This window comes from Ranitomeya variabilis, chromosome 2, assembly GCF_051348905.1.
Source record: "Ranitomeya variabilis isolate aRanVar5 chromosome 2, aRanVar5.hap1, whole genome shotgun sequence".
Taxonomy (NCBI): Eukaryota; Metazoa; Chordata; class Amphibia; order Anura; family Dendrobatidae; genus Ranitomeya; species Ranitomeya variabilis.
The window spans coordinates 835,902,065-835,928,791 of NC_135233.1; the positions used below are offsets into that span (position 1 = coordinate 835,902,065).

General features: G+C 45.3%; 2 protein-coding genes across 5 annotated transcripts in view; both read right to left on the reverse strand.

Annotated features, from left to right (window-relative positions):
* Positions 1 to 26,727, reverse strand: part of DLGAP2 (DLG associated protein 2) — a 1,328,681-nt gene that overhangs the window by 1,291,658 nt on the left and 10,296 nt on the right. The gene's annotated exons all lie outside the window — the stretch shown is intronic.
* On the reverse strand, positions 215 to 9,756 carry LOC143803963 (uncharacterized). Its single transcript, XM_077281713.1, has 3 exons — positions 9,535 to 9,756; positions 8,380 to 9,460; positions 215 to 264 (listed from the first exon to the last, which is right to left on the reverse strand). Exons 1-3 carry the CDS (start codon positions 9,754 to 9,756, stop codon positions 215 to 217), a joined length of 1,353 nt encoding a protein of 450 aa, XP_077137828.1.

The following is a 26,727-nucleotide window of genomic DNA, read 5'->3' on the forward strand; positions in this document are numbered from 1 at the left end:
ACTATAACTTTATTTCTGTGTATATTACATCAGGCTACACCTGCCTCATTTGCACTTTACAAAATTGCCTTGTTTTAAGAATACGGTATATGCACATTATGGCACTGTTATATTTGTTGCACGTGACTCCATTTTTTCTGGTGCTTGTCCGATTCACTTCTGTTTTTATAGATGTAATTAGACTTTAATAAAATTTGTACTTTTTTTTTCTCTTTCACTTTCTCCTGTTCTCATCACGTTTTGCTGATAGTTGCAGCATCAAAACTAAGAGTAGAAGATGAAGGAAAAAGGCAACAACACCAGAAAAAGACAGAATAAGGCCGGCGTCACACTCAGCGTATGAAAATACGGTCCGTTTTTTACGGCTGTAATACGCAGAAATGTTCCCAAAATAGTGATCCGTATGTCATCCGTAGGCAGGGTGTGGCAGCGTATTTTGCGCATGGCATCCTCCGTATGTAATCCGTATGGCATCCGTACTGCGATATCTTCTCGCAGGCTTGCAAAACCGACATTAATGGATTTATGTGCTCAAATGTTCGTTAAAACATATACTGTATACAGTATATATATATATATATGTCATTGAGATACAGTATATATATATATATATATATATATGTCATTGAGATATATATATATATATATATATATATATACTGTACTTATATTTAATTCAGCGTTATATATGTGAAAAGCCGGTAATTCAATTGCCGGCTTTTTCTTTCTCCTTCACAAACCCGACAGGATATAAGACATGATTACATACAGTAAACCATCTCATATCCCTTTTTTTTTTGCATATTCCACACTACTGTTAGTAGTGTGTATGTGCAAAATTTGGGCGCTGTAGCTTGTAAAATAAAGGGTTAAATCGCGGAAAAAAATTGGCGTGGGCTCCCGCGCAATTTTCTCCACCAGAGTGGTAAAGCCAGTGACTGAGGGCAGTGAGGGCAGATATTAATAGCCTAGAGAGGGTCCATGGTTATTGGCCCCCCCCTGGCTAAAAACATCTGCCCCCAGCCACCTCAGAAAAGGCACATCTGGAAGATGCGCCTAATCTGGCACTTGGCCACTCTCTTCCCACTCCCGTGTAGTGGTGGGATATGGGGTAATGAAGGGTTAATGTCACCTTGCTATTGTAAGGTGACATTAAGCCAGATTAATAATGGAGAGGCGTAAATTCTGACACCTATCCATTATTAACCCCTTCCTGACATCTGACGTACTATCCCGTCGAGGTGGGGTGGGCCCGTATGACCACCGACAAGATAGTACGTCATACGCGATCGGCCGCGCTCACGGGGGGAGCGCGGCCGATCGCGGCCGGGTGTCAGCTGCATATCGCAGCTGACATCCGGCACTATGTGCCAGGAGCGGTCACGGACCGCCCCCGGCACATTAACCCCCGGCACACCGCGATCAAACATGATCGCGGTGTACCGGCGGTATAGGGAACCATCGCGCAGGGAGGGGGCTCCCTGCGGGCTTCCCTGAGACCCCCGGAGCAACTCGATGTGATCACGTTGCTCCGAGGGTCTCCTACCTCCCTCCTCGCCGCAGGTCCCGGATCCAAGATGGCCGCGGCATCCGGGTCCTGCAGGGAGGGAGGTGGCTTACCGAGTGTCTGCTCAGAGCAGACACTTGGTAAGCCTGCAGCCCTGCACAGCAGATCGCAGATATGGCAGAGTGCTGTGCACACTGCCAGATCAATGATCTGTGATGTCCCCCCCTGGGACAAAGTAAAAAAGTAAAAAAAAAATTCCCCACATGTGTAAAAAAATAAATAAAAAAAATATCCTAAATAAAGAAAAAATATATATACGGTATATTATTCCCATAAATACATTTCTTTTGCTAAATAAAATAAAAAAAACAATAAAAGTACACATATTTAGTATCGCCGCTTTATTATCATACCGCCGAACAAAAAGTGGAATAACACGCGATCAAAAAGACTGATATAAATAACCATGGTACCGCTGAAAACGTCATCTTGTCCCGCAAAAAACGAGCCGCAATACAGCATCATCAGCAAAAAAATAAAAAAGTTATAGTCCTGAGAATAAAGCGATACCAAAATAATTATTTTTTCTATAAAATAGTTTTTATCGTATAAAAGCGGCAAAACATAAAAAAAATGATATAAATGAGATATCGCTGTAATCGTACTAACCCGACGAATAAAACTGCTTTATCAATTTTACCAAACGCGGAACGGTATAAATGCCTCCCCCAAAAGAAATTCATGAATAGCTGGTTTTTGATCACTCTGCCTCACAAAAATCGAAATAAAAAGCGATCAAAAAATGTCACGTGTCCGAAAATGTTACCAATAAAAACGTCAACTCGTCCCGCAAAAAACAAGATCTCACATGACTCTGTGGACTCAAATATGGAAAAATTACAGCTCTCAAAATGTGGTAACGCAAAAAATATTTTTTGCAATGAAAAGCGCCTTTCAGTGTGTGACGGCTGCCAATCATAAAAATCCGCTAAAAAACCCGCTATAAAAGTAAATCAAAACCCCCTTCATCACCCCCTTAGTTAGGGAAAAATTAAAAAATTAAAAAATGTATTTATTTCCATTTTCCCATTAGGGTTAGGGTTAGGGCTAGAGTTAGGACTAGAGTTAGGACTAGAGTTAGGGCTAGGGTTAGAGCTAGGGTTAGGGCTAGGGTTAGGGCAAGGGTTAGGGCTAGGGTTAGGGTTGGGGCTAGGGTTGGGGCTAGGGTTAGGGTTAGGGTTAGGGCTACAGTTAGGGTTGGGGCTAAAGATAGGGTTAGGGTTTGGATTACATTTACGGTTGGGAATAGGGTTGGGTGTGTCTGGGTTAGAGGAGTGGTTAGGGTTACTGTTGGGATTAGGGTAAGGGGTGTGTTTGGATTAGGGTTTCAGTTATAATTGGGGGGTTTCCACTGTTTAGGCACATCAGGGGCTCTCCAAACGGGACATGGCATCCGATCTGAATTCCAGCCAATTCTGCGTTGAAAAAGGAAAACAGTGCTCCTTCCCTTCAGAGCTCTCCGGTGTGCCCAAACAGGGGTTTACCCCAACATATGGGGTATCAGCGTACTCAGGACAAATTGGACATCATCTTTTGGGGTCCAAGTTCTCCTGCTACCCATGGGAAAATACAAAACTGGGGGCCAAAAAATAAGTTTTGTGGGAAAAAAAAGATTTTTTATTTTCACGGCTCTGCGTTGTAAACTGTAGTGAAACACTTGGGGGTTCAAAGTTCTCACAACACATCTAGGTAAGTTCCTTGGGGGGTCTAGTTTCCAATATGGGGTCACTTGTTGGGGGTTTGTACTGTTTGGGTACATCAGGGGCTCTGCAAATGCAACGTGACGCCTGCAGACCAATCCATTTAAGTCTGCATTCCAAATGGCGCTCCTTCCCTTCCGAGCTCTGTCATGCGCCCAAACAGTGGTTCCCCCCCACATATGGGGTATCAGCGTACTCAGGACAAATTGGACAACAACTTTTGGGGTCCAATTTATCCTGATACCCTTGTGAAAATACAAAACTGAGGGCTAAAAATCATTTTTGTGAAAAAAAAAAAGAATTTTTATTTTCACGGCTCTGCGTTATAAACTGTAGTGAAACATTTGGGGGTTCAAAGCTCTCAAAACACATCTAGATAAGTTCCTTAGGGGGTCTACTTTCCAAAATGGTGTCACTTGTGGGGTTTTTTAATGTTTAGGCACATCAGGGGCTCTCCAAACGCAACATGGCATCCCATCTTAATTCCAGTCAATTTTGCATTGAAAAGTAAAATAGCGCTCCTTCCCTTCCGAGCTCTGCTATGCGCCCAAACAGTGGTTTACCCCCACATATGGGGTATCGTCGTACTCAGGACAAATTGCACAACAACTTTTGTGGTCTAATTTCTTCTCTTACCCTTGGGGAAATAAAAAAAATGGGGGCGAAAAGATCATTTTTGTGAAAAAATATGATTTTTTATTTTTACGGCTCTGCATTATGAACTTCTGTGAAGCACTTGTTGGGTCAAAGTGCTCAACACACATTCTAGATAAGTTCCTTAAGGGGTCTACTTTCCAAAATGGTGTCACTTGTACAGGGTTTCAATGTTTAGGCACATCAGGGGCTCTCCAAACGCAACATGGCGTCCCATCTCAATTCCAGTCAATTTTGCATTGAAAAGTCAAATGACGCTCCTTCCCTTCCGAGCTCTGCCCTGCGCCCAAACAATGGTTTACACCCACATATGGGGTATCAGCGTACTCAGGACAAATTGCACAACAATTTTTCGGGTCCAATTTCTTCTCTTACCCTTGGGAAAATAAAAAATTGGGTCGAAAAGATCATTTTTGTGAAAAAAATATGGAAAAAACATGATTTTTTATTCTTACGGCTCTGCATTATAAACTTCTGTGAAGCACTTGTTGGGTCAAAGTGCTCACCACACATCTAGATAAATTCCTTAGGGGGTCTACTTTCCAAAATGGTGTCACTTGTGGGGGGTTTCAATGTTTAGGCACATCAGGGGCTCTCCAAATGCAACATGGCGTCCCATCTCAATTCCAGTCAATTTTGCATTGAAAAGTCAAATGGCGCTCCTTTCCTTCCGAGCTCTGCCATGCGCCCAAACAGTGGTTTACCCCCACATATGGGGTATCAGCGTACTCAGGACAAATTGTACAACAAATTTTGGGGTCTATTTTCTCCTGTTACCCTTGGTAAAATAAAACAAATTGGAGCTGAAATAAATTTTGTGTGAAAAAAAGTTAAATGTTCATTTTTATTTAAACATTCCAAAAATTCCTGTGAAACACCTGAAGGGTTAATAAACTTTTTGAAAGTGGTTTTGAGTACCTTGAGGGGTGCAGTTTTTAGAATGGTGTCACACTTGGGTATTTTCTATCATATAGACCCCTCAAAATTACTTCAAATGAGATGTGGTCCCTAAAAAAATCGTAGTTACTTACCGATAACGGTATTTCTCTGATCCCATGATGGCACCACGGAGAGAGGGGTCCGCCCCCAGGGACAGGAAACCTACAGGTGAAAAAGGGCGTACCTCTCTCCCACATCAGTTGGTTAACAGAGCCTTATACAGAACTTCAGCTGCAATTTGATATTTACACAAATTAAACTTAACAATTTTTTACTTAACAGAGGCACCGTGACTAAAGGTAACTAACTATACATTATAGTGTGCACACCTGTGTGTGAAAAGGGAGGGAATATACGGGTGCCATCATGGGATCAGAGAAATACCGTTATCGGTAAGTAACTACGATTTTCTCTATCCCCATGATGGCACCACGGAGAGATTTACATAGATTGTAATTTTTTAGGGAGGGACCACTGCCTCTAGAACCCTTCGACCAAAGGTGAGATCAGAGGAGGTCAAGTCTAAGCGGTAGTGTCTGAAAAATGTAGACTGGGAAGACCAAGTGGCCGCTCTACATATCTGTTGTATTGAAGCGCCCGCTCTTTCCGCCCAGGATGATGCCACTGCTCTGGTCGAGTGCGCTTTTATATTCTCCGGGATGGCCGTCCCGCTGGAAGAGTAGGATAGGGCGATGGCATCTCTTATCCACCTCGCTAGCGTAGCTTTTGACGCTTTCTGTCCCTTCCGTGGACCCTGGAAGCAGACAAACAGAGCCCTATCCTTCCTGCACTCTCTAGTGGCTGACAAGTATTGGAGTAGGCACCTCCTAACATCAAGGGTATGTAGTGTTTTTTCTCCCTCATTCTTGGGGTTGGGACAGAATGAGGGCAGGGAGACCTCTTGTGTCCTGTGAAATTGAGACGCGACTTTTGGGAGGTAAGCCGGGTCCGTTTTTAGAATGACTCTGTCCTCAAGAATTTGAGTGAAGGGAGGGCCCGCGGACAATGCTTGTATGTCACTAACGCGACGGGCTGAGGTTAGGGCCACTAAGAGTGTTGTTTTTAAAGATAGAATCTTTAGGGGTGCGTCTGCCAAGGGCTCAAAAGGAGATTTGGTTAGTGCATTTAGAACAAGGTTTAGATCCCATGGAGGGGCATTATGCAAAGGAACCGGTTTTAATCTACCCGAGGCTTTGATGAATCTCACGATCCATCGGTTTCTGGCTAGATCATAATTATATAGTGCTCCCAAGGCTGCTACCTGAACTTTTAGAGTACTCGTAGCTAGCCCTTTTTCCAAACCCTTTTGCAGGAATTCGAGAATCTTATCTATTGGGATTTCCCCCCCTGGGTCAACCCCTGATACAGACATGAATTTTTTCCACACTTTGCCGTATATTTTGGTGGTTACGGGTTTCCTACTCTGTAGTAATGTGGACACCAGGTTGGATGAAAACCCTTTGCTGCTTAATAGCTTCCTTTCAAAAGCCAGGCTGTCATATGTAGGCTTTTCACATTGGGGTGACACACTGGGCCCTGGGATAACAGATTTTGCGTGTCTGGTAGAACCCACGGACTGTCTAAGGACATCTTTCTCAGCCAAGAAAACCATATCCTGCGAGGCCAGAATGGAGCTATGATTATCACTGTTGCTCCCTCCTCCCGAATTTTCCTCAAGACTAGGGGAATGAGGGATATTGGAGGGAACGCGTAGGAGAGGCGATAGTTCCAGGGGACTGTGAGAGCGTCCAGAGCTACTGGCCCTCCCCGGGGGTCGATTGAGCAGAACTTCCTCACTTTCCGATTCTGAAAGTCCGCAAATAGGTCTATTTCTGGCTCTCCCCAACGTTTCACTATTTGGTTGAATACCGACTGTTTCAGCTCCCACTCCCCCTGTCTCAAGCGTGTTCTGCTGAGGAAGTCTGCGGTCTGGTTTTCTGAACCCTTTATGTAAAGGGCTGTTAGGGACTTCAGATTGTGTTCTGCAATGTAGAAGATAGACCGGGTTTCTTCCATCAGTGTTTGTGACCTGGTGCCCCCTTGGTGGTTTAGGTATGCTACCACTACCTGATTGTCCGAAAAGACTTTTACGTGGTGGGAGCGGATGATGTTTTGGAAGTGTATTAGGGCGAGTTTTACCGCTAGCAGTTCTTTCATATTTGATGAGGTTAGCTCCTGATTTTTGTTCCAGTTCCCTTGTGTCACCTGACCGTCTATATGAGCACCCCACCCCCAGGGGCTTGCATCGGTCGTTAGGATTTTCTCTGTTGGTAGTGACCAGGGGACCCCCTTGGTAAGATTTATCGGATCTGCCCACCACTGTAGGGAGTGTATCGTAGTTGGTGATATGCTTAACCGCCCGTCTAAATTTCCTCCCAGACACAGGCTTGAACTTAAAGTCTCCCATTGTAAGTCTCGGGAATGGCATTGTGCCCACTGCACTGCCGGGATACAGGATGTCATGGAGCCCAGCAGGGACATGGCTTTCCTGAGTGTGGTGACTGGGGATGATGACAACTGTACCGCTGCCTGTGTCATCTTTTGAATCTTCCCCTGAGGAAGATAACACGTTTGTGTGGTCGAGTCGAGGACTATCCCCAAGTACTCCTGTACCTGTGATGGGACTACTTTGGATTTGGTAAGGTTCAACAGCCAACCTAGGCTTGACAGAGAAGTCATAACCAAATCCAACTGCTGTTTGCAGTGATGGAATGATGTCCCTGCCACAAGGAGGTCGTCCAGGTATGGGACTATCAGGATATTCTGCTCTCGTATATGAGCCATCACTTCCGACATTAGTTTCGTGAATACCCGGGGTGCGATAGCTAACCCAAAAGGGAGGGCCCGAAACTGATAATGTTTCACCTCCCCCTGGATATTCACTGCCAGCCGGAGGTACTTTTGATGATCCTTGTGGATCGGTACATGATAGTATGCATCTCGTAGGTCTAGAACAGTCATGAAACACCTGGGAAAGAGTATTTTTACGCAAGATTTTATTGTCTCCATTTTGAAGTGTGGGATCTCGAGAAAACTGTTTAACTTTTTGAGATTTATTATTGTCCTGTATGATCCATCTGGCTTCTTTCGGAGGAAGAGGGGAGAGTAGAAGCCCATGCCTCTTTCCTGGTGAGGGACTTCCTGTAGGACTTCCTTCTGGACTAGGCCTAGAATCTCTTCCTGAAGAGCCGACTGTTCTTGAGACTGTCTCTGTGGTGTCACCATGAAGAGGTTGTTGGGGGGAATGCGGAACTTTAGCTTGAGCCCTTCTCGTACTATGCCTAGTATCCAGGGGCTGCTTGAAATTTTTTCCCAGGCTGGGAGGAACTCTGTTAGTCTCCCGCCAACCTGGGGGACACCTTCATTGAGTTTTCTTGTTGTCGGGAGTGGGTTTGTTGAATAGGAACCCTCTGGTTTTATTTCTTTTTTCCTCCCATGTTTCTTTGTTCCCTTTCGGAGGTTTTCTCCGCATAAATTTTTTATTCCGAAAGGAACGTCTGTATGATTGGTTGGGGAAACCAGGGAAAGACTTTTTCTTGTCCTCGGCTTTCTCGAGGATGTCATCTAGCGTTGTGCCGAACAAGAATTCCCCCTCACAGGGTATTGAACATAGTTTTGTCTTTGTCTGAAGGTCCCCTGGCCAACATTTTAGCCACAGGGCACGTCTTGCGGCGTTCGAAAAGGCGGCAGCCCTGGCTGCTAGTCTGGCTGAGTCTACAGATGCATCCGCCAAAAAGGCTGCTGCACCTTTCATTACGGACACTGATTTTTGAATCGTGTCTCTAGAGACTTTTCCTTTTAATTGGGAATCCAAGTGCTCAAGCCACACCATTAGCGCGCGAGCTGTGCAGGTGGCCGCGACCGCTGGTTTAAGTCCGCCTCCTGCCGCTTCCCAAGAGTTTTTTAGAAAAACCTCGGCTTTTTTGTCCATCGGATCTTTTAAGGTACCCATGTCCTCAAAAGGTAGGGCAAACTTTTTTGAGGCCTTTGCTATGGCCACATCTAATTTTGGTGCCTTACTCCAGGATGAGCAGGCTGGGTCATCAAACGGGTATTTTCTTTTGGGGGTGAGGAGAGCTTTTTTGTCTGGTTTTTTCCACTCTCTTTTAATTAGAGAGTGAATTTTCTCATTTACTGGAAATGCTCTTTTTCTTTTTTGTTCCAGACCGCTGAACATTATGTCCTGCGCTGTTTTTTTAGGTCGCTCCTCCACTAGACCCATTGTTGCTCTGACCGCTTTCACTAAAGCGTCTGTTTCCTCGATAGGGAAGCAACTGCGCCCCCCCTCAGAGGATACTGAAGAGGTGTCAGAATCTGACGAATTATTCGAGTCAGATAGTTCACTCTCTGACTCGTCCGCACTGGATACGGGGGACTCAGGTGTTTTCTTATGTTTTTTCTTTGTGGCTTTAATGCCTTTAATGGCACTTTCCACCTGGCTTTTTATTAGTGACTTTAATTCGGATGCAAATGATGGGGTTTCCTCCTGAATCGTCTTTTTTATACAGACGCTGCATAGTCTCTTCTCCCAGGAGGAAGGCAGCTCGTCTGAACATATGGCACATTCTCTGTGCTTAGTTTTGGCTGTACTTTTCCTCCCCTAGAACAGAAAGAGCCCTACATTAAAGTCAGCACTTTCACGTAGATCACTCACCCCCTGTGGATCAGAGATACCGTCTCAGGCCTGGTGACTGTATCCGCTGGAATCGTCGCCGGCCGTGTGGTTTTTGCAGACCCCCGACTGCGTTGAGACTCTGATCGTCCGCTGCTGCTGCGCTGTACAGAGGACGAGTTTCCTTTGCGCTGCTGCTGTGGGTGCAGACGCCGCTGCACTTGTGCCTGCTCAGGAGATCGCTGGACGGCTTCCTGCATAACCTGCTGCTCGCTTTCGCTCATGGTGGCCTCCGCACTGTAAGGTGCACTTGGAGTTTGAATTTGCCACCATTTTCCCTGTGCTGGCGTTGCTTTTATGCATTAGTGCCGGCGAAACCGGAAGTGACTGTTTGCGCATGCGCCCGCCCAACTTCCGGTTCTCTGCCAGCTTCACATGAGGGAATGAATGTACTGGGACGCCGGCGCGCGCGCAGTAGCGCTGCGTTTTCGCGATGATGGCGCCGGTGAGCGCACCAGCGCTCCATTACCGACGCCCACACCGATTTACCGGTAATTACGCCGGTGTCCTCTGGCCCGTCTTACTTGGCCTTTTATGGAAAGATAGCCGCCGCTACCTCCATATTATCATTAAGAGTCCTCCGGTGACCGCCGTCACCTGCTCCTTACCCCCCTCTCTTTTTTTTTTTTTTTTTTCATGGAAGGCAGACTGGATCCTTTCACTGCCTTCCTCCACTCACCCATGAGGCCCGCCGACCCCTGTGGTGGTGCTTCAGGAAAGGGAGAAAAAAGAGAGGAAAAAACCGCTTGATCCAGCCGTAACAGGGCGCCCCCTGTTAGAAAGTCGACTGCATCAGCCCCTGGAACTCCACGAAGAATCCTTCAGGTACGTGCTGTAGGTTCCCCGTCAGGGACAGGAAACCAACTGATGTGGGAGAGAGGTACGCCCTTTTTCACCTGTAGGTTTCCTGTCCCTGGGGGCGGACCCCTCTCTCCGTGGTGCCATCATGGGGATAGAGAAAAAATGGTGTTGTAAAAATGAGAAATTGCTGGTCAACTTTTAACCCTTATAACTCCGTCACAAAAAAAAATTTTGGTTCCAAAATTGTGCTGATGTAAAGTAGACATGTGGGAAATGTTACTTATTAAGTATTTTGCGTGACATATGTCTGTGATTTAAGGGCATAAAAATTCAAAGTTGGAAAATTGCGAAATTTTCAAAATTTTCGCCAAATATTCGTTTTTTTCACAAATAAACGCAAGTTATATCGAAGAAATTTTACCACTATCATGAAATACAATATGTCACGAGAAAACAATGTCTGAATCGCCAAGATCCGTTGAAGCGTTCCAGAGTTATAACCTCATAAAGGGACAGTGGTCAGAATTGTAAAAATTGGCCCGGTCATTAACGTGCAAACCACCCTTGGGGGTGAAGGGGTTAATCCAATAGTAAGAAATGGTTAATAAAACACACACATTATTTAAAAGTATTTTAATGAAATAAAGACACAGGGTGTTGTAATAATTTATTATACTGGTAATCCACCTGAAGACCCTCGCCCTGTAAAAAAGGTAAAATAAAAAATCAACAATATCCCATAACTTCTGTCGTTCTGTCAGTCCCACGATGTAAATCCATCTGAAGGGGTTAAATCATTTTACAGCCAGGAGCTGTGCTAATGCAGTTGCTCCAGTCTGTAAAATGTTATGTAATGCAGGGGAATGTCCTGTAGTTACCTTGAGTTGCGGTGATGCGCCCCCTGCTGGATGTCCTCATATGAACTCGAACGTGGGAATTTATAGGCTATGTTCACACGATGCGGTTTTCGCTGCGGATCCGCAGCGGATTTGCAGCTGCGGATCCGCATCCTTTTTCCATGCAGGGTACAGTACAATGTTACCCTATGGAAAAAAAAAACCGCTGTTCCCACGTTCCTTTTTTCCCGCTGGAAAATCCGCGCTGATTTTCTGCGGAAAAAAAGAAGTACCATGTCAATTCTTTCTGCGGATTCCGCTGCTGTTTTCCACCAATAGGAAAATGCAGCTGGAAACCTGCAGTGGAATCCGCAGTAGAAAAAGGATAGAAAACCGCAGTGAAAACCACCGCAGGTTTTGCACTGCGGTTTTCACAAATCAGGACCTGAAAAATCCGCAGCGAAAAAAGGATGGTGTGAACAAGGCCTTAGAACACCGCTGCGTATTTCTCGCAAGTCACACTGCTGGTCCATGTGTAATCCGTATTTTTCTCGCCCCCATAGACTTTCATTGGCGATTTTTTTTGCGCAATACGGTGACAAACGCAGCATGCTGCGATTTTGTACGGCCGTAGAAAGCCGTATATTACGGATCCGTAAAATACGGCAGATAGGAGCTGGGCCATAGAGAATCATTGTATCGTATGTAATCCGTATTTTCTGCACCTCTCATACGTCCGTAAAACTCGCTAGTGTGACGCCGGCCTTATTGTTAGGTTAGCCTTGCAAAACAGAAGAGCATCAGCCAAGGAACTCAACCACTTCTTACATGATGGAGGAGTTTCGGTGTCTGATAGAACAGTACATCACCCATTACTTGATGCCGGTCTGAAAGCATGAACACCAAGCAAAAAGCCATTCCTAAAACTTAAACAAAGAATTAAGAGAATTTCCGGGGCCAAAGAACATCTTAGCTGGACAACTGGAGATTGGAAGAAAGTAATCTGGAGCGATGAAACGAGAATATCAATTTGTGGTAGTGACGGAGTGCATTATGTTCAGAGAAGGCCAAAGGAAGACTGTCTTCCAGAGTGTGTTGATTGTAGCTGTTATCAGTTCCTGGTACCATGTTATAACCACAGAGAACATGAGAAGTCTTGTTGAATCAATGCCAAGGAGATGCAAAGCTGTTATCGATGCTAAAGGATACCCTACACGCTACTAAAGAAAGAACACGGTGATAGCATGAAATGAACATATTATGATGTGATATTTTGATCCGACTATTATTTTGTTTTATGGTAACCTTTTTTCTATGTAGAGGTGTTCTAATCTACCTTAGACTACTTCTGGCATCTATATATATAATTGTCTAAGGGGTACTTCTGTCTTTCTGTCGGCAACTTCCATCACGGATATTCATTCGCTGATTGGTCTCGCCAGCTGCCTGTCATGGCTGCCGCGACCAATCAGCGACGGGCACAGTCCGATTAGTCCCTCCCTACTCCCCTGCAGTCAGTGCCCGCTCTATACTCCCCGCAGTCACGGCTCACACAGGGTTAATGCCAGCGGTAACGGACCGCGTTATGCCGCGGGTAACTCACTGCGTTACCGCCGCTATTAACCCTGTATGACCAAGTTTTTACTATTGAAGTTGCCTATGCAGCCTCAATAGTAAAAACATCTAATGTTAAAAATAATAATAAAAAAAATAACAAATCATTATATACTCACCTTCCGCCGCCTTTCCGACGCTCCGGTGACCGGTCCATGCAAGCGGCAGGTGCTAAGGTTGGTGTGCGACAAGGACCTGCCATGACGTCACGGTCATGTGACCGCGACGTCATCACAGGCCCTGCGCGCCTGCGCGAGAAGGACCTGCCATGACGTCACGTTCATGTGACCGCGACGTCATCACAACCTCGGACCGGAAGCTGCCGCCTGAACCGAACACAGGCGACAGAACTACAAGGGGCCCCTCGGAAGGTGAGTACCGTATTTTCCGGCGTACAAGACGACTTTTTAACCCCTGAAAATCTTCTTAAAAGTCGGGGGTCGTCTTGTACGCCGGGAATCGCCTTGTACGCCGGGTGTATATGGTGGGTGGGGGGGGGAGTGATCCTGATGACGACGAGGGGGCGTCTCACAGAAAAGTGAGTATCCCCCATTACCTTATCATAGCGCTGCAGCGTGGGGTCTCTGTGCTGGGAGCGGCGGCGGCTGCTGTGCTGTGCTGTGGCGGCTCCTCTTCTGCAGTGTGGGGCCTCTGGTGCTGTGGGGCGGTGGCGGCGGCGGCGTATCTTCATGCAGTCGGGGCTCCTCCGGCATCTCAGCCTGGAAGCCCCGCCGGCAACTCCATCGGTACAATGCGCTGGCCTCCGGGAAAATGGCCGCTGCTTAGATTCAGATCTCGTTGAGATCTGAATCTGAGCATGCGCAGCCCCCAGCGGCCGGGCCACCGCATCGCACCTATTGAGCTGCCTCCGGGAAAATGGCCACTGCTCAGATTCAGATCTCGTCTCCCGAGATCTCGGGACGAGATCTGAATCTGAGCAGCGGCCATTTTCCCGGAGGCCACCTGACCGCATTGTACCCATGGAGTTGCCGGCGGGGCTTCCAGTCTTTGAGATGCCGGAGGAGCCCCGACTGTATGAAGATACGCCGCCGCCACCGCCCCACAGCACCAGAGGCCCCACACTGCAGAAGAGGAGCCGCCACAGCACAGCACAGCACAGCAGCCGCCGCTCCCAGCACAGAGACCCCACGCTGCAGCGCTATGATAAGGTAATGGGGGATACTCACTTTCCTGTGAGACGCCCCCTCGTCCTCATCAGGATCACTCCCCCCCCCCCCCAAAAGGCACATATTCACCGGCCCTATAAGACGACATAGGGTGTATAAGAAGACCCCCGACTTTTAAGAAGATTTTATTTTTTAACTGGTAAAGTTGGGGGGTCGTCTTATACGCCCAGTCGTCTTATACGCCGGAAAATACGGTATATGTTTATTTTTTATTTTTTAACCTGTGACATACGTGGCTGGGCAATACACTACGTGGCTCTGTGCTGTATACTACGTCGCTGTGCAATATACTACATGGCTCTGTGCTGTATACTACGTAACTGGGCAATATACTACGTCACTGGGCAATATACTACGTAACTGGGCAATATACTACGTGGCTGGGCAATATACTACGTAACTGTGCAATATACTACGTGGCTGGGCAATATACTACGTGGCTGGGCAATATACTACGTGGCTGGGCAATATACTACGTGGCTGGGCAATATACTACGTGGCTGGGCAATATACTACGTGGCTGCGCAATATACTACGTCACTGGGCAATATACTACGTCACTGGGCAATATACTATGTCACTGGGCAATATACTACGTCACTGGGCAATATACTACGTGGACATGCATATTCTAGAATACCCGATGCGCGTATGTATATAGCAGCCACATACTATATAGCACAGGCCACGTACTATTTGTATGCTATATACTACATGGCTCCTATATACTACGTGGCCTGTGCTATATACTATGTGGCTGCTATATACATACATACATATTCTAGAATACCCGATGCGTTAGAATCGGGCCACCATCTAGTCTACTATATAATTGTCTAAGGGTCACTTCCATCTTTCTGTCTGTCCTTCTGTCTGTCTGTCTTTTTGTCACGGAAATCCCAAGCCGCTGATTGGTCACGGCAAAACGGCCACGACCAATCAGCGACGGGCACAGTCCGGTGACAAAATGGCCGCTCCCTACTCTCCTGCCATCAGTGTCCACTCCATACTCCCCCCCAGCCAGCGCTCACACAGGGTTAATGGCAGTGTTAACGGACCGGGTTATGCTACGGGTAACGCACTCCGTTAACGCTGCAATTAACCCTGTGTGACCAACTTTTACTATTGATGCTGCCTATGCGGCATCAATAGTAAAAAGATCTAATGATAAAAATAATAAAAAAACTAAAAAATTATTATATACTCACCCTCCGTCGGCCCCCCGGATCCAGCCGAGGCCTTTCCCGCTCCTCGCGACGCTCCGGTGACCGGTCCATGCATTGCGGTCTCGCGAGATGATGACGTAGCGGTCTCGCGAGACCGCTACATCATCATCACGTGAGACCGCAATGCACTCTTGGGATCGGAGCATCGGTAAACGCCTCGGCTGGATCTGGGGGGGCCGATGGAGGGCGAGTATATCACTATTTTTTATTTTAATTATTTTTTTTTAACAGGGATATGGTGCCCATATTGCTATATACTATGTGGGCTGTGTTAGATACTGCGTGGGCTGTGTTATATACTACATCTCTGTGCTACATACTATGTGGGCTGTGCTATATACTACATGGCTGTGGTATATATTACGTGGCTGGGCAATATACTACATCGCTGTGCTCTATACTACATGGCCTGTGTTATATACTGCATGGGCAGTGTTATATACTACGTCTCTGTGCTATATACTACGTGGCTGTGCTATATACTACGTAGCTGTGCTATATACTACATGGCTGGGCAATATACTACGTGGCTGTGCTATATACTACGTGGCTGTGATATATACAGCGTGGCTGTGCTATATACTACGTGGCTGGGCAACATACTACGTGGCTGTTCTATACACTACGTGGCTGTGCTATATGCTACGTGGCTGTGCTATATGCTACGTGGCTGTAAACTACATACATATTCTAGAATACCCGATGCGTTAGAATCGGGCCACCATCCACCGCATCTACTCGAATATAAGCCGAGATTTTCAGCCCACTTTTTTGGGCTGAAAGTGACCCTCTCGGCTTATACTCGAGTCAGTGTCGGCGTGGGGTCGGCGGGTGAGGGGGAGCGGCGGCTGTCACATACTCACCTGCTCCTGGTGCGGTCCCTGCATGTCCGATGGTCTCCGGGCAGCTCTTCCTGTGTTCAGCGGTCACATGGCACCGCTCATTACAGTAATGAATATGCACGCATGTTCATTACTGTAATGAGCGGCACGTGACCGCTGAACACAGGAAGATGCCACCAGCTCCCGGAGACCATCTGACAGTGAGATGCTGCCAGGGACCGAGCCGGGAGCAGGTGAGTATATCGGGGGAGGTGAGCATTGCGCTATAGTCACCTTCCTCGTTCCACCGCTGCGGGCCGCTCTGTCTTCCGTCCTCTGGCTGTGACTGTTCAGGTCAGAGGGCGCGATGACGCGATTAGTGTGCGCGCCGCCCTCTGCCTGAACAGTCAGTGCAGAGGATGGAAGACAGAGCGGCACGCAGCGATGGAACGTGGAAGGTGACTATCGCAAGTGCCGGGGGCCTGAGCGACAAGAGGTGAGTATGTGATTTTTTTAATTTTAATCGCAGCACCAGCAAATGGGGCAAATGTGTGGAGCATCTTACGGGGCATATATGAGGAGCATCTTATGGGGCATATATGAGGAGCATCTTATGGGGCATATATGAGGAGCATTTTATGGGGCATATATGAGGAGCATCTTATGGGGCATATATGAAGAGCATCTTATGGGGCATATATGAGGAGCATCTTATGGGGCATATATGAGGAGCATCTTATGGGGCATATATGAGGAGCATCTTATGGGGCATATATGAGGAGCATCTTATGGGGCATATATGAGGAGCATCTTATGGGGCATATATGAGGAGCATCTTATGGGGCATAATGTGTGGAGCATCTCATGGGGCCCCTAATGTGTGGAGCATCTCATGGAGCCACAATGTATGGAGCATCGTATGGGGCCATAATGTGTGGAGCATCTCATGGGGCCATAATGTGTGGAGCATCTCATGGGGCAATAATGTATGGAGCATCTCATGGGGCCATAATGTGTGGAGCATCTCATGGGGCCATAATATATGGAGCATCTCATGGGGCCATAATGTGTACAGCATCTCATGGGGCCATAATGTATGGAGCATCTCATGGGGCCATAATGTATGGAGCATCTCATGGGGCCATAATATATGGAGCATCTCATGGGGCCATAATGTGTGGAGCATCTTATGGGGTCATAATGTGTGGAGCATCTTATGGGGCCATCAAGCTTTATGCAGCCTTGTATGGGGCAAATGTTTCTATGGAGCATCTTATGGGGCCATTATTAACCTTTGTGCAGCATTATATGGGGTATATTTTAATATGGAGCATCTTATGGGGCCCATCATGAACTGTATGGAGCATTATATGGGGCTCCTGATTTAATATGGATATTCAAAAACACTTAACCTACTGATGTCTCAATTAATTTTACTCTTATTGGTATCTATTTTTATTTTTGACATTTACCAATAGCTTTTGCATTTCCCACCCTAGGCTTATACTTGACTCAATAAGTTTTCCCAGTTTTTTGTGGCAAAATTAGGGGGGTCGGCTTATACTCGAGTATATACGGTAGTTATTATTATAAACACCTTGTATGATTTGCATGCTAAAATCTTTAAAAAATAGCAAAAATTTGAAGTGTATCCACAATTTTGGCCACTAGTGTAGTATTTCTCCTAGAGAATTACAACAATTACACCTGTTTTGTTGAACACATTTTTATTTCCTTTGTGCGTTTTGGAACAACACAAAAAAATAGAGCCACAAAAGGCAAATTGGACATCATTTCACATAAAATCCCAAAAATGGGCCGGACAAAATTGTTTGCACCCTCAACTTAATATTTGGTTCCAAACCTTTTGGAATAAATAATTGCAATCAATCGTTTCCTATAACCATTCACAATCTCCTTACACCTCTCAACTTGAATTTTGGAACACACTTCTTTTACAAACTGCTCCAGGTCTCTCATATTTGAAGGCGCCTTCTCCTAACAGCAATTATAAGATCTCTCCACAGGTGTTCAATGGGATTTAGAGCCGGACTCATTGTTGACCACTTCAGAACTCTCCAGCGCTTTGTTTAAATCCCTTTTCTGGGTGCTTCTTGAAGTATGTTTGGGGGCATTGTTCTGCCTGAAGACCCATGACCTAGGAAGCAAACCCAGAGCTTTCTGCAACCCAAAATCCTCTGGTAGTCTTCAGATTTCATGATGCCTTGCACAGTCAAGGCAACCAGTGCCAGAGGCAGCAAAACAACCGCAAGAGATCTCTGAACCTCCGCCATATTTTCTTTAACACAAACACTCTTTGTAAGCACACATAATTTAGCTTGTCTGAGCTCCTAGATGCATGCTTAGACTACATACGTTAACGGGCTGCTGTTAACGTAAGTGCCGGTATGGCAGCGCGCTAGCGCAGATAGAGCATCTGCTAGCTCTATCTGCGCTAGCGGTGACGGACCCGGAAACGCTGCAGCCCGCGTCTCGGGGTCCATCACTCAATGACGGCACATCGCCAGCGCACGCCCATTTTGGGCATGTGCTAGCGATGCGTCCGACATTGGATTCAATGGCGGCGTTAACGGACTACATTACACCACGTTATGCCGCGGTGTAACGTAGTCCGTCGAACGGATGCCATCAATGCAATGTGAACCCAGCCGTAGAATTACTTATGTAATCTTCTATTCATCTTTGAGTGACTACAAATGGTAACTTGCAACATTGTGAAAGTTTCCTTTTAAGCACTATATCTTTCATGGGAGGCGATAGCTGTGATATTGGGCCATCATCTGACTCTAACAGCTGCAAGTGGAGTGTGGTTCTGCCTGTAGTTGTTAACCTGTTAAATGCTATTGTCATTTTGTCAAAATGGTACTTACACAGTGAAGCCCGGGGGGAGCTCTTGCGGTTCTAAGTGTCCATTGGTGCACCACCATGTGATTATACGACTCTAATGGCTTACCTTCACAGCCAGTGGTCTGCTGAAGACCCTGGTGCATGTCATTACCATACTCCTATGAAAGTCAGCCTATTGGAATTCATAGGAGACTGTGATTTTACTATACACAGCATCACTATAGCATTGCAGTGTATAGTACAAGTTAACAGATGATCGCAGATTCAAGTCACTTAAGGGGACTACAAAACACAGTATGAAATAAAAAAAGGTTTTTAAAACATATAAGCTAAAATAAGCCATTTACCCTATTAAAAATTAAAATATATCAGTAAAAGTCTGATCTATCAAAATAGGAATATTAATGAACCAGATCAGTACAGTAAATGCTGTAAAGAGAAATGAAATAAAAATTCTAGAACAATAGTTTTTCTCCACAATACCTGAAAAAAAAATACAATAAAAAGGTGATCAAAACATTGTGTCTCCATGGTATCAATATCAATGAATACGCACAAAACAAAATAAGATTTCATACAGCCCCATTGACTGAAAATTGGAAATGACAACACAAGCTTTTTTTTCCTATAAAATTCCGATTGTTTTTTCATCACTTAAATTTAAAAAAAAAATAAACTTTACATATTTGATATACGGTAACCATAATTGTACTGATCTGGGGGATGATATTGCCAGGTCATTTGTACCATATTGCACAATGTGCTTTTTTGCAATTTCGCTGTAGTTACAATTTTTTCCAGCTTTCCAGCACATTACATGATAAATTAGATGTTGTCATTCAAAAGGACAATTCGTCCCACAAAAAAACAAGCCCTTATACAGCTATGTTGATGGAAAAATAAAAAAATATGGCTCTTGGAAGAAGAGGAAGAAAAAAACAAAAGCGTAAAAACATAAAATTGCCATGTCGGGAAGGGGTTAAGGGATGAAGAAAAGAATTGACTGAGTACAAAACATTGGAATATTTTCCAACAGATAAACAGACATTAATGGAAATGTTAGAGACTGTGCCTCCCATTACTCAGGTAGTGTACAGACATAGTAATTATGTTAATGGACAACTTATTGCAGGAGATTACAAAGACCATATAATCACAATCTCGCTATACTATTTTACAAAAAAATCCAATCTAAAATGTCAAAGTAAGATAATGTACATTTTGGTTCATAACCTAAATAAAATAGAAGCATAAAAGTGACAACAATATTCTCTCTTCTCACTTAAAAATAGAAAGGTGCTGTATTGTTTATTTCTTTAGCTACCGTAATAGAATTTCGCTCCAGCATATTTTACAGATCTGTGCAGAAATTGTCACCACTTACATCAATCTTTGTTCCCAATGGTATCACAATCTATAGTGGATATAACAAGTCTACACACCCCTGTTAAGATGCCAGGTTTTTGACATATTAAAAAAAATCATACCAAGAAGAATTTTTCAGAACTTTTTCCACCTTTAATGTCACATATAATCTGTGCAATCCCATTGAGAAACAAACTGAAATCATTTTGAAGAGGAAAATAAAAACAACAAAACTAAAACATTGTGGTTGCATAAGGGTATGTGCACACGTATTCTTGAGGGCTGCGGATTTTTCCGCAGCGGATTTGTGAAAACCGCAGGTAAAAGGCACTGCGTTTTACCGCGGATTTACCACGGTTTTTGTGCGGATTCCACTGCGGTTTTACACCTGCGGTTTTCTATTATGGAGCAGGTGTAAAACCGCTGCGGATTCCGCACAAAGAATTGACATACTGCGGAATGTATTGAACCTCTAAGAGCCTTGTCACATGACTTAGGATAAAAGCCAAACCATGATCTCAATTTGCATACACTGTGTTTCGGGGTACTGCCTCTCGTCAGTTCAACGTGTGACATCTGCTTTGGCTGGGTGAGAGGCGTTTGACCGGAATCCAAGGGGTAACGTTTCTCCTTGCTGAGAGTGACATGGCAAGCCTGATATGCCACAGTGAGGAGACTTTTAAGCCTTGCAATGCTCCTCGGGGAAATATGCAAATTTTATCTTCAGAGAGGAATAGGACTAGAATTCTAGTGCCGCCTATTCGAAGTAGCAATCCTACAAGTCAATATCAACCCTCTAACGAGCCTTGTCACATGACTTGGGATAAAAGCCAAAACCTCAATTTGCAGACACTGTGTTTCGGGGTACTGCCCCTCATCAGTGCAAAGTGGCATATGACCTTGGCATGTCATGCTTGACATGTCACTCTCTGCAAGGAGAAACGTTGCCCCGTGAATCACAAACATAAAGGAAAACATTCTACTTCCCCACAGACTACTTAGGTTCTGTATGACATTTTGAAAGGGATCCTATCAGTCTTGCATATTTTCAAAACAGAATCCTTGGAGCCAGTGTGAACAGACTCTTGCTAAAGATTTATTCTCAATAGAATAAAAGCATAAGAGGCTAATGCAGCCAAAAGCCTTCTGAGAGCATAAATTAATTATCTTTTTTTTTTTATTTATTCTGTGTCCTATTGGACTGAGTCCTAGTGGTGTTAGTTCTTCGATGTGAATTGCTATAATTCATTAAATACTGTTCCATAACTTTCCTTCACATGCAAAAAAAATCCTGAAAGCTTTCAAAGATCTAATCTGTGAAGATGACAAATTACTATGCCACTGCAGATTGCACTTGGAAGTCTGGAGTTTCTTAAGGACAGGCTGCACTGAAAAGAAACCAAACTTGTTACTGAGCATGCTCAGTGTACATTGGAGAGAACACGATACATTTCTTCTGCAGACTGAACATTTGTAGTGCGTTTCTCCTTGTTTGAATTGATACAGAACCTAATTGAAGTTACATAATACTAGTTTGTACACCTAGGCCTAAAGATGAAATAGATACATGCAAAGGATTCAAGATATGCATAAAGGAAATTTTCATTATGGTGGAAATAATTTAGATAAACACAGGCAGACAATATCAATATGTATAATGTTAAAAAATATTTGATAACAAGGCCACCATGTGGTTATCAATCTGTCCACGAGAACCAGTTATGGGTCATTCTGCTATACATTAAATACACATGTATAATATTCCATATACTTTTGCTATTAATTTATAAACCCTCACCCTATATCAATATAGTAGTGAGTTAAACCGATGATAAAAGAATATTGGTCCCATAGAGTTGTACCTATTGCAGTGACTTGGTCTTCAAAAAGGACCTCAGTAAAGCTGACAAACTTATAATACTATTCACCGGCATAGGAGTTGTTCCAAATTATATAGATCTGCCATTGCTATGTAGTTAGTCTCAACATGTTTCACCCCCACAGTTTAGTAGGCAGATCGAGAGGCTAACTTGTACTGTAAAGATATGTTGACAGATGTAGGCACAGTAGCATCTGCATTACATTCCTGGTCACGATAAGAGCTGCCAACAATGTGCCCTTGAGCGTAAGGTGAGTATACGTGTTTTTGGTAAATTTAGATTCAATAAAAGGAGTATGTGTCATTATTTCAAATACACGACTTTATTATGGGTGTTATTTTTTTTCACAATTTGACCATGGGGTTAGTAATGGGAGGGTCTTATAGACGCCTCTTCATTACTAACCCCTGGGCTTGATGTCACCTAACAATACAAAGGTGACATCAACCCCAATACTATCACCCCACTTGCCACCACACCAGGGCCAGTGGGAAGAGTGAGGATAAGTACAAGGTTTGGTGCATTTTATGGATGCGCCAGTTCTGGGGCAGCTGAGAGCTGATGTTTTTAGCCTGGGGGGGCAGTATCCATGGCCCCTTCCTAGGCTATTAATATCAGCCCACAGCTATCTGCATAGCATTTGCTGGTTAATAATTACAGGGGGACACTATGTCATTTATTTTTGTTGGTGTCCCCCATTTTATTAACCAGTAAAGCCTAAATATACATCTGTGAGCTGATATTAATAGCCTGGAAAGCTTCATGTGTATTACCTCCTTCCCTGGCTATAAACATCAGCCCCCAAATGTACGATTTCCCTCCGCTGATTAATAACATTTCTGGGGACCCCATGCCATTTTTTTCAGAAAATAATATATTCACTAATAAAGTACATGTGCAGTAAGCCGCATAAGCACTGTACTAATAATATACAGACATAGTAAAAATTGTTGGCACCCCTCGTTTAATGACAGAAAAACCCATAATGGTCACAGAAATAACTTGAATCTGACAAAAGTAATAATAACATATCTATGAAAATGAACAAATGAAAGTCAGACATTGCTTTTCGACCATGCTTCTACAGAATAAAAAAAAAATAAAACTCATGAAATAGGCCTGGACAGAAATGATGGTACCCCTGAAAATAATGTGACAAAAGGGACATGTTAAATCAAGGTGTCCACTAACATCACAGGTGTCTACAATCTTGGAAACAGTGAGTGGGCCTGTATATAGGGCTACACATACTAACTGTGCTGTTTGGTGACATGGTGTGTGTCACACTCAACAAGGACCAGAGGAAGCGAAGGAAAGAGTTGTCTCAGGAGGTTAGAAAGAAAATTATAGACAAACATGTTAAAGGTAAAAGTTATAAGACCATCTCCAAGCAGCTTGATGTTCCTGTGACTACAGTTGCACATATTATTCAGAAATGTAAGACCCATGGGACTGTAGACAACCTCCCTGGACGTGGCCGCAGGAGGAAAATTGATGACAAATGAAAGAGACGGACAATACGAATGGTAACAAAAGAGCCCAGAAAAACTTCTAAACAGATGAATGGCGAACTTCAAGCTCAAGGAACATCAGTGTCAGATCGCACCATCAGTCACTGTATGAGCCAAAGTGGACTTCATGGGAGACGACCAAGACTAGACTGGAATTTGCCAAACTACATGTTGACAAGCCACAAAGCTTCTGGGAGAATGTCCTAAGGACAGAAATGTGCTGCCCAGTGTCAGAAAGCTTGGTCTCAGTCACAGGTCTTGCAACAGTATAATGACCCAAAACACACAGCTAAAAGCACCCAAGAATGGCTAAGAGGAAAACATTGGACTATTCTGAAGTGGCCGTCTATGAGCCCTGACCTAAATCCTATTGAGCATCTTTGGAAAGAGCTGAAACATGCTGTTTGGAAACGGCAACCTTCAATCACAAGACAATTGGAGCAGTTTTTTTCTCAGTCGGATTTCAGCTGAGAAAAAAAAAAAAAAATCGCAGATGAGCAGGGAATCGATTGGTCAGAATATAATCAGATTTTTTATCGCAAATGAGTATTGGCCCTTACACAGCCTAAATCAAGCCTGTTTCTATCCCTAGAATGAAAAGTACAAAAACTTTCAAGTATACTTTCTGCTTCTGTTCCTATTATTTTCAAGATCTTTTCTTCATTTTTATGAATGAGAACAATTGTGCTGATATCTCAAGGCTGGAAACAGTATAGACCCAGTTCTACCCTCAAGAGGAGTGCTTAATACTACTCTATGGAGTCAATCTTCAGTGAGCTAGATACTATGTCCCAGGAGTATTCTAGTCACAGAATACTGCCGGTATATCGCTCACTAAGGCTATGTGCACATGTTGCGGATTCTCTGCGGATCCGCAGCGTTTTTTGAGGTGCAGAAACGCTGCAGATCCGCAATTGATTTACAGCACAATGTAAATCAATGAGAAAAAAAAAAAAGCTGTGCACACTTTGCGGAAAATCCGCTGCGGTTTAAAAGAAGTAGCATGTCACTTCTTTTTTGTGAATCTGCAGCGTTTTTGTACCCATTCTATTATAGAAAACTGCAGGGGTAAAAAACGCAGCAAATCCGCAAGAAAACCACAGCAAAAACTCACAAAAAACGCTGCGGAACCGCACAAAAAACGCGATAAATCTGCAGGTGCGTTTTCTGCCAGGAGAGGCAGAATCCGCACCAGAAATTCCTAAGCTCATCCGATTTTTTTTTACTCTTACTTCTCATCTGTGTGCAGTCAGTATGCAATCTGATTTTTTTTTTTTTACAGCAGCAAACATAAATCATTTACAGTTTTCTATGTAAGAAAAATTGCACTGCCTCTGATGCTACAACGTGGCTCCTTATGGCATGAATTTTTTGGTGCATCCAAAGCTTAAATGGGTAAGTGTCATCCGACACACTGAAGAAGCTAGTGCCTGCAGCAAAATTTTTGGATGTGCAGATTCGGCAGGTGAGAAAAATCGCTCATCTGCACTCTCCCATAGTACAACAATGAGTGTTGTCCGCTTTTTCACAGACAGCACTTAGCCGGACGGAAAATACAATCATGTGAACTTCACCTAAGAGCCAAGGAAAAAACAAAGAGTAGCTGAGTAAAGAGCCAGAGCCTTATATTTACATCCATCAATCACAACATACTGCAAATATGACAAATGGATTCATAGAGATGGAGCTTTCTAAAGAAAGAAGAAGGTATTGGCAGAAATAAGGGTAGGATCTTAAAAATGGCAAACAAAATAGTAATGAACTAAATATCAGACTTTGTTTAGTGAGTGAACTTCTCCTAACCACAAGGTTTGCAAAAAGTTGAATATATAAAATTAGCTAAACCGTATGTGCACTGGAGCTCCTGATGGTGAGGACAGGCTGGGCTGCAGATAACCACCAGGTACAGCTCCTAAGATGAACGACTGCAGCTGCTGATACCGGGGGTCAGGTTCGCTGACACTGATTATGGACTACACTCAGACACACTGAATCACGGACAGGCTGCACACGGATCGGGGGACAATGTTCAGGCACTGGCTGCGCTGGGACCAGGGGACAACTTTCAGGATGCTTGGCAGCACCAGGACCAGCAATTCGGTTCAGGACACTGGCTGCACCGAGTCCAGGGGAGCAAGTTAAAGCTCTGGCTGCATATGGACCAGGGGAGCTGGTTCAAGTGTTTGCCACACACGGACCACGGGAGCATGCTCAGGACGCCGGTCGCACATGGACCAGGGGAGCAGGTCCAGGAAGCCGGCCGCAAACGGGCCAGGGGAGCAGGTCCAGGAAGCCGGCAGCACACGGGCCAGGGGAGCAGGTTCAGGAAGCCGGCCGCACACGGACCAGGTTCAGGAAGCCGGCCGCACACGGACCAGGTTCAGGAAGCCGGCCGCACACGGACCAGGTTCAGGAAGCCGGCCGCACACGGACCAGGTTCAGGAAGCCGGCCGCACACGGACCAGGTTCAGGAAGCCGGCCGCACACGGACCAGGTTCAGGAAGCCGGCCGCACACGGACCAGGTTCAGGAAGCCGGCCGCACACGGACCAGGGGAGCAGGTTCAGGAAGCCGGCCGCACACGGGCCAGTGGAGCAGGTTCAGGAAGCCGGCCGCACACGGGCCAGTGGAGCAGGTTCAGGAAGCCGGTCGCACACGGGCCAGGGGAGCAGGTTCAGGAAGCCGGCCGCACACGGACCAGGTTCAGGAAGCCGGCCGCACACGGACCAGGTTCAGGAAGCCGGCCGCACACGGACCAGGTTCAGGAAGCCGGCCGCACACGGACCAGGTTCAGGAAGCCGGCCGCACACGGACCAGGTTCAGGAAGCCGGCCGCACACGGACCAGGTTCAGGAAGCCGGCCGCACACGGACCAGGGGAGCAGGTTCAGGAAGCCGGCCGCACACGGACCAGGGGAGCAGGTTCAGGAAGCCGGTCGCACACGGGCCAGGGGAGTAGGTTCAGGAAGCCGGCCGCACACGGACCAGGTTCAGGAAGCCGGCCGCACACGGACCAGGTTCAGGAAGCCGGCCGCACACGGACCAGGTTCAGGAAGCCGGCCGCACACGGACCAGGTTCAGGAAGCCGG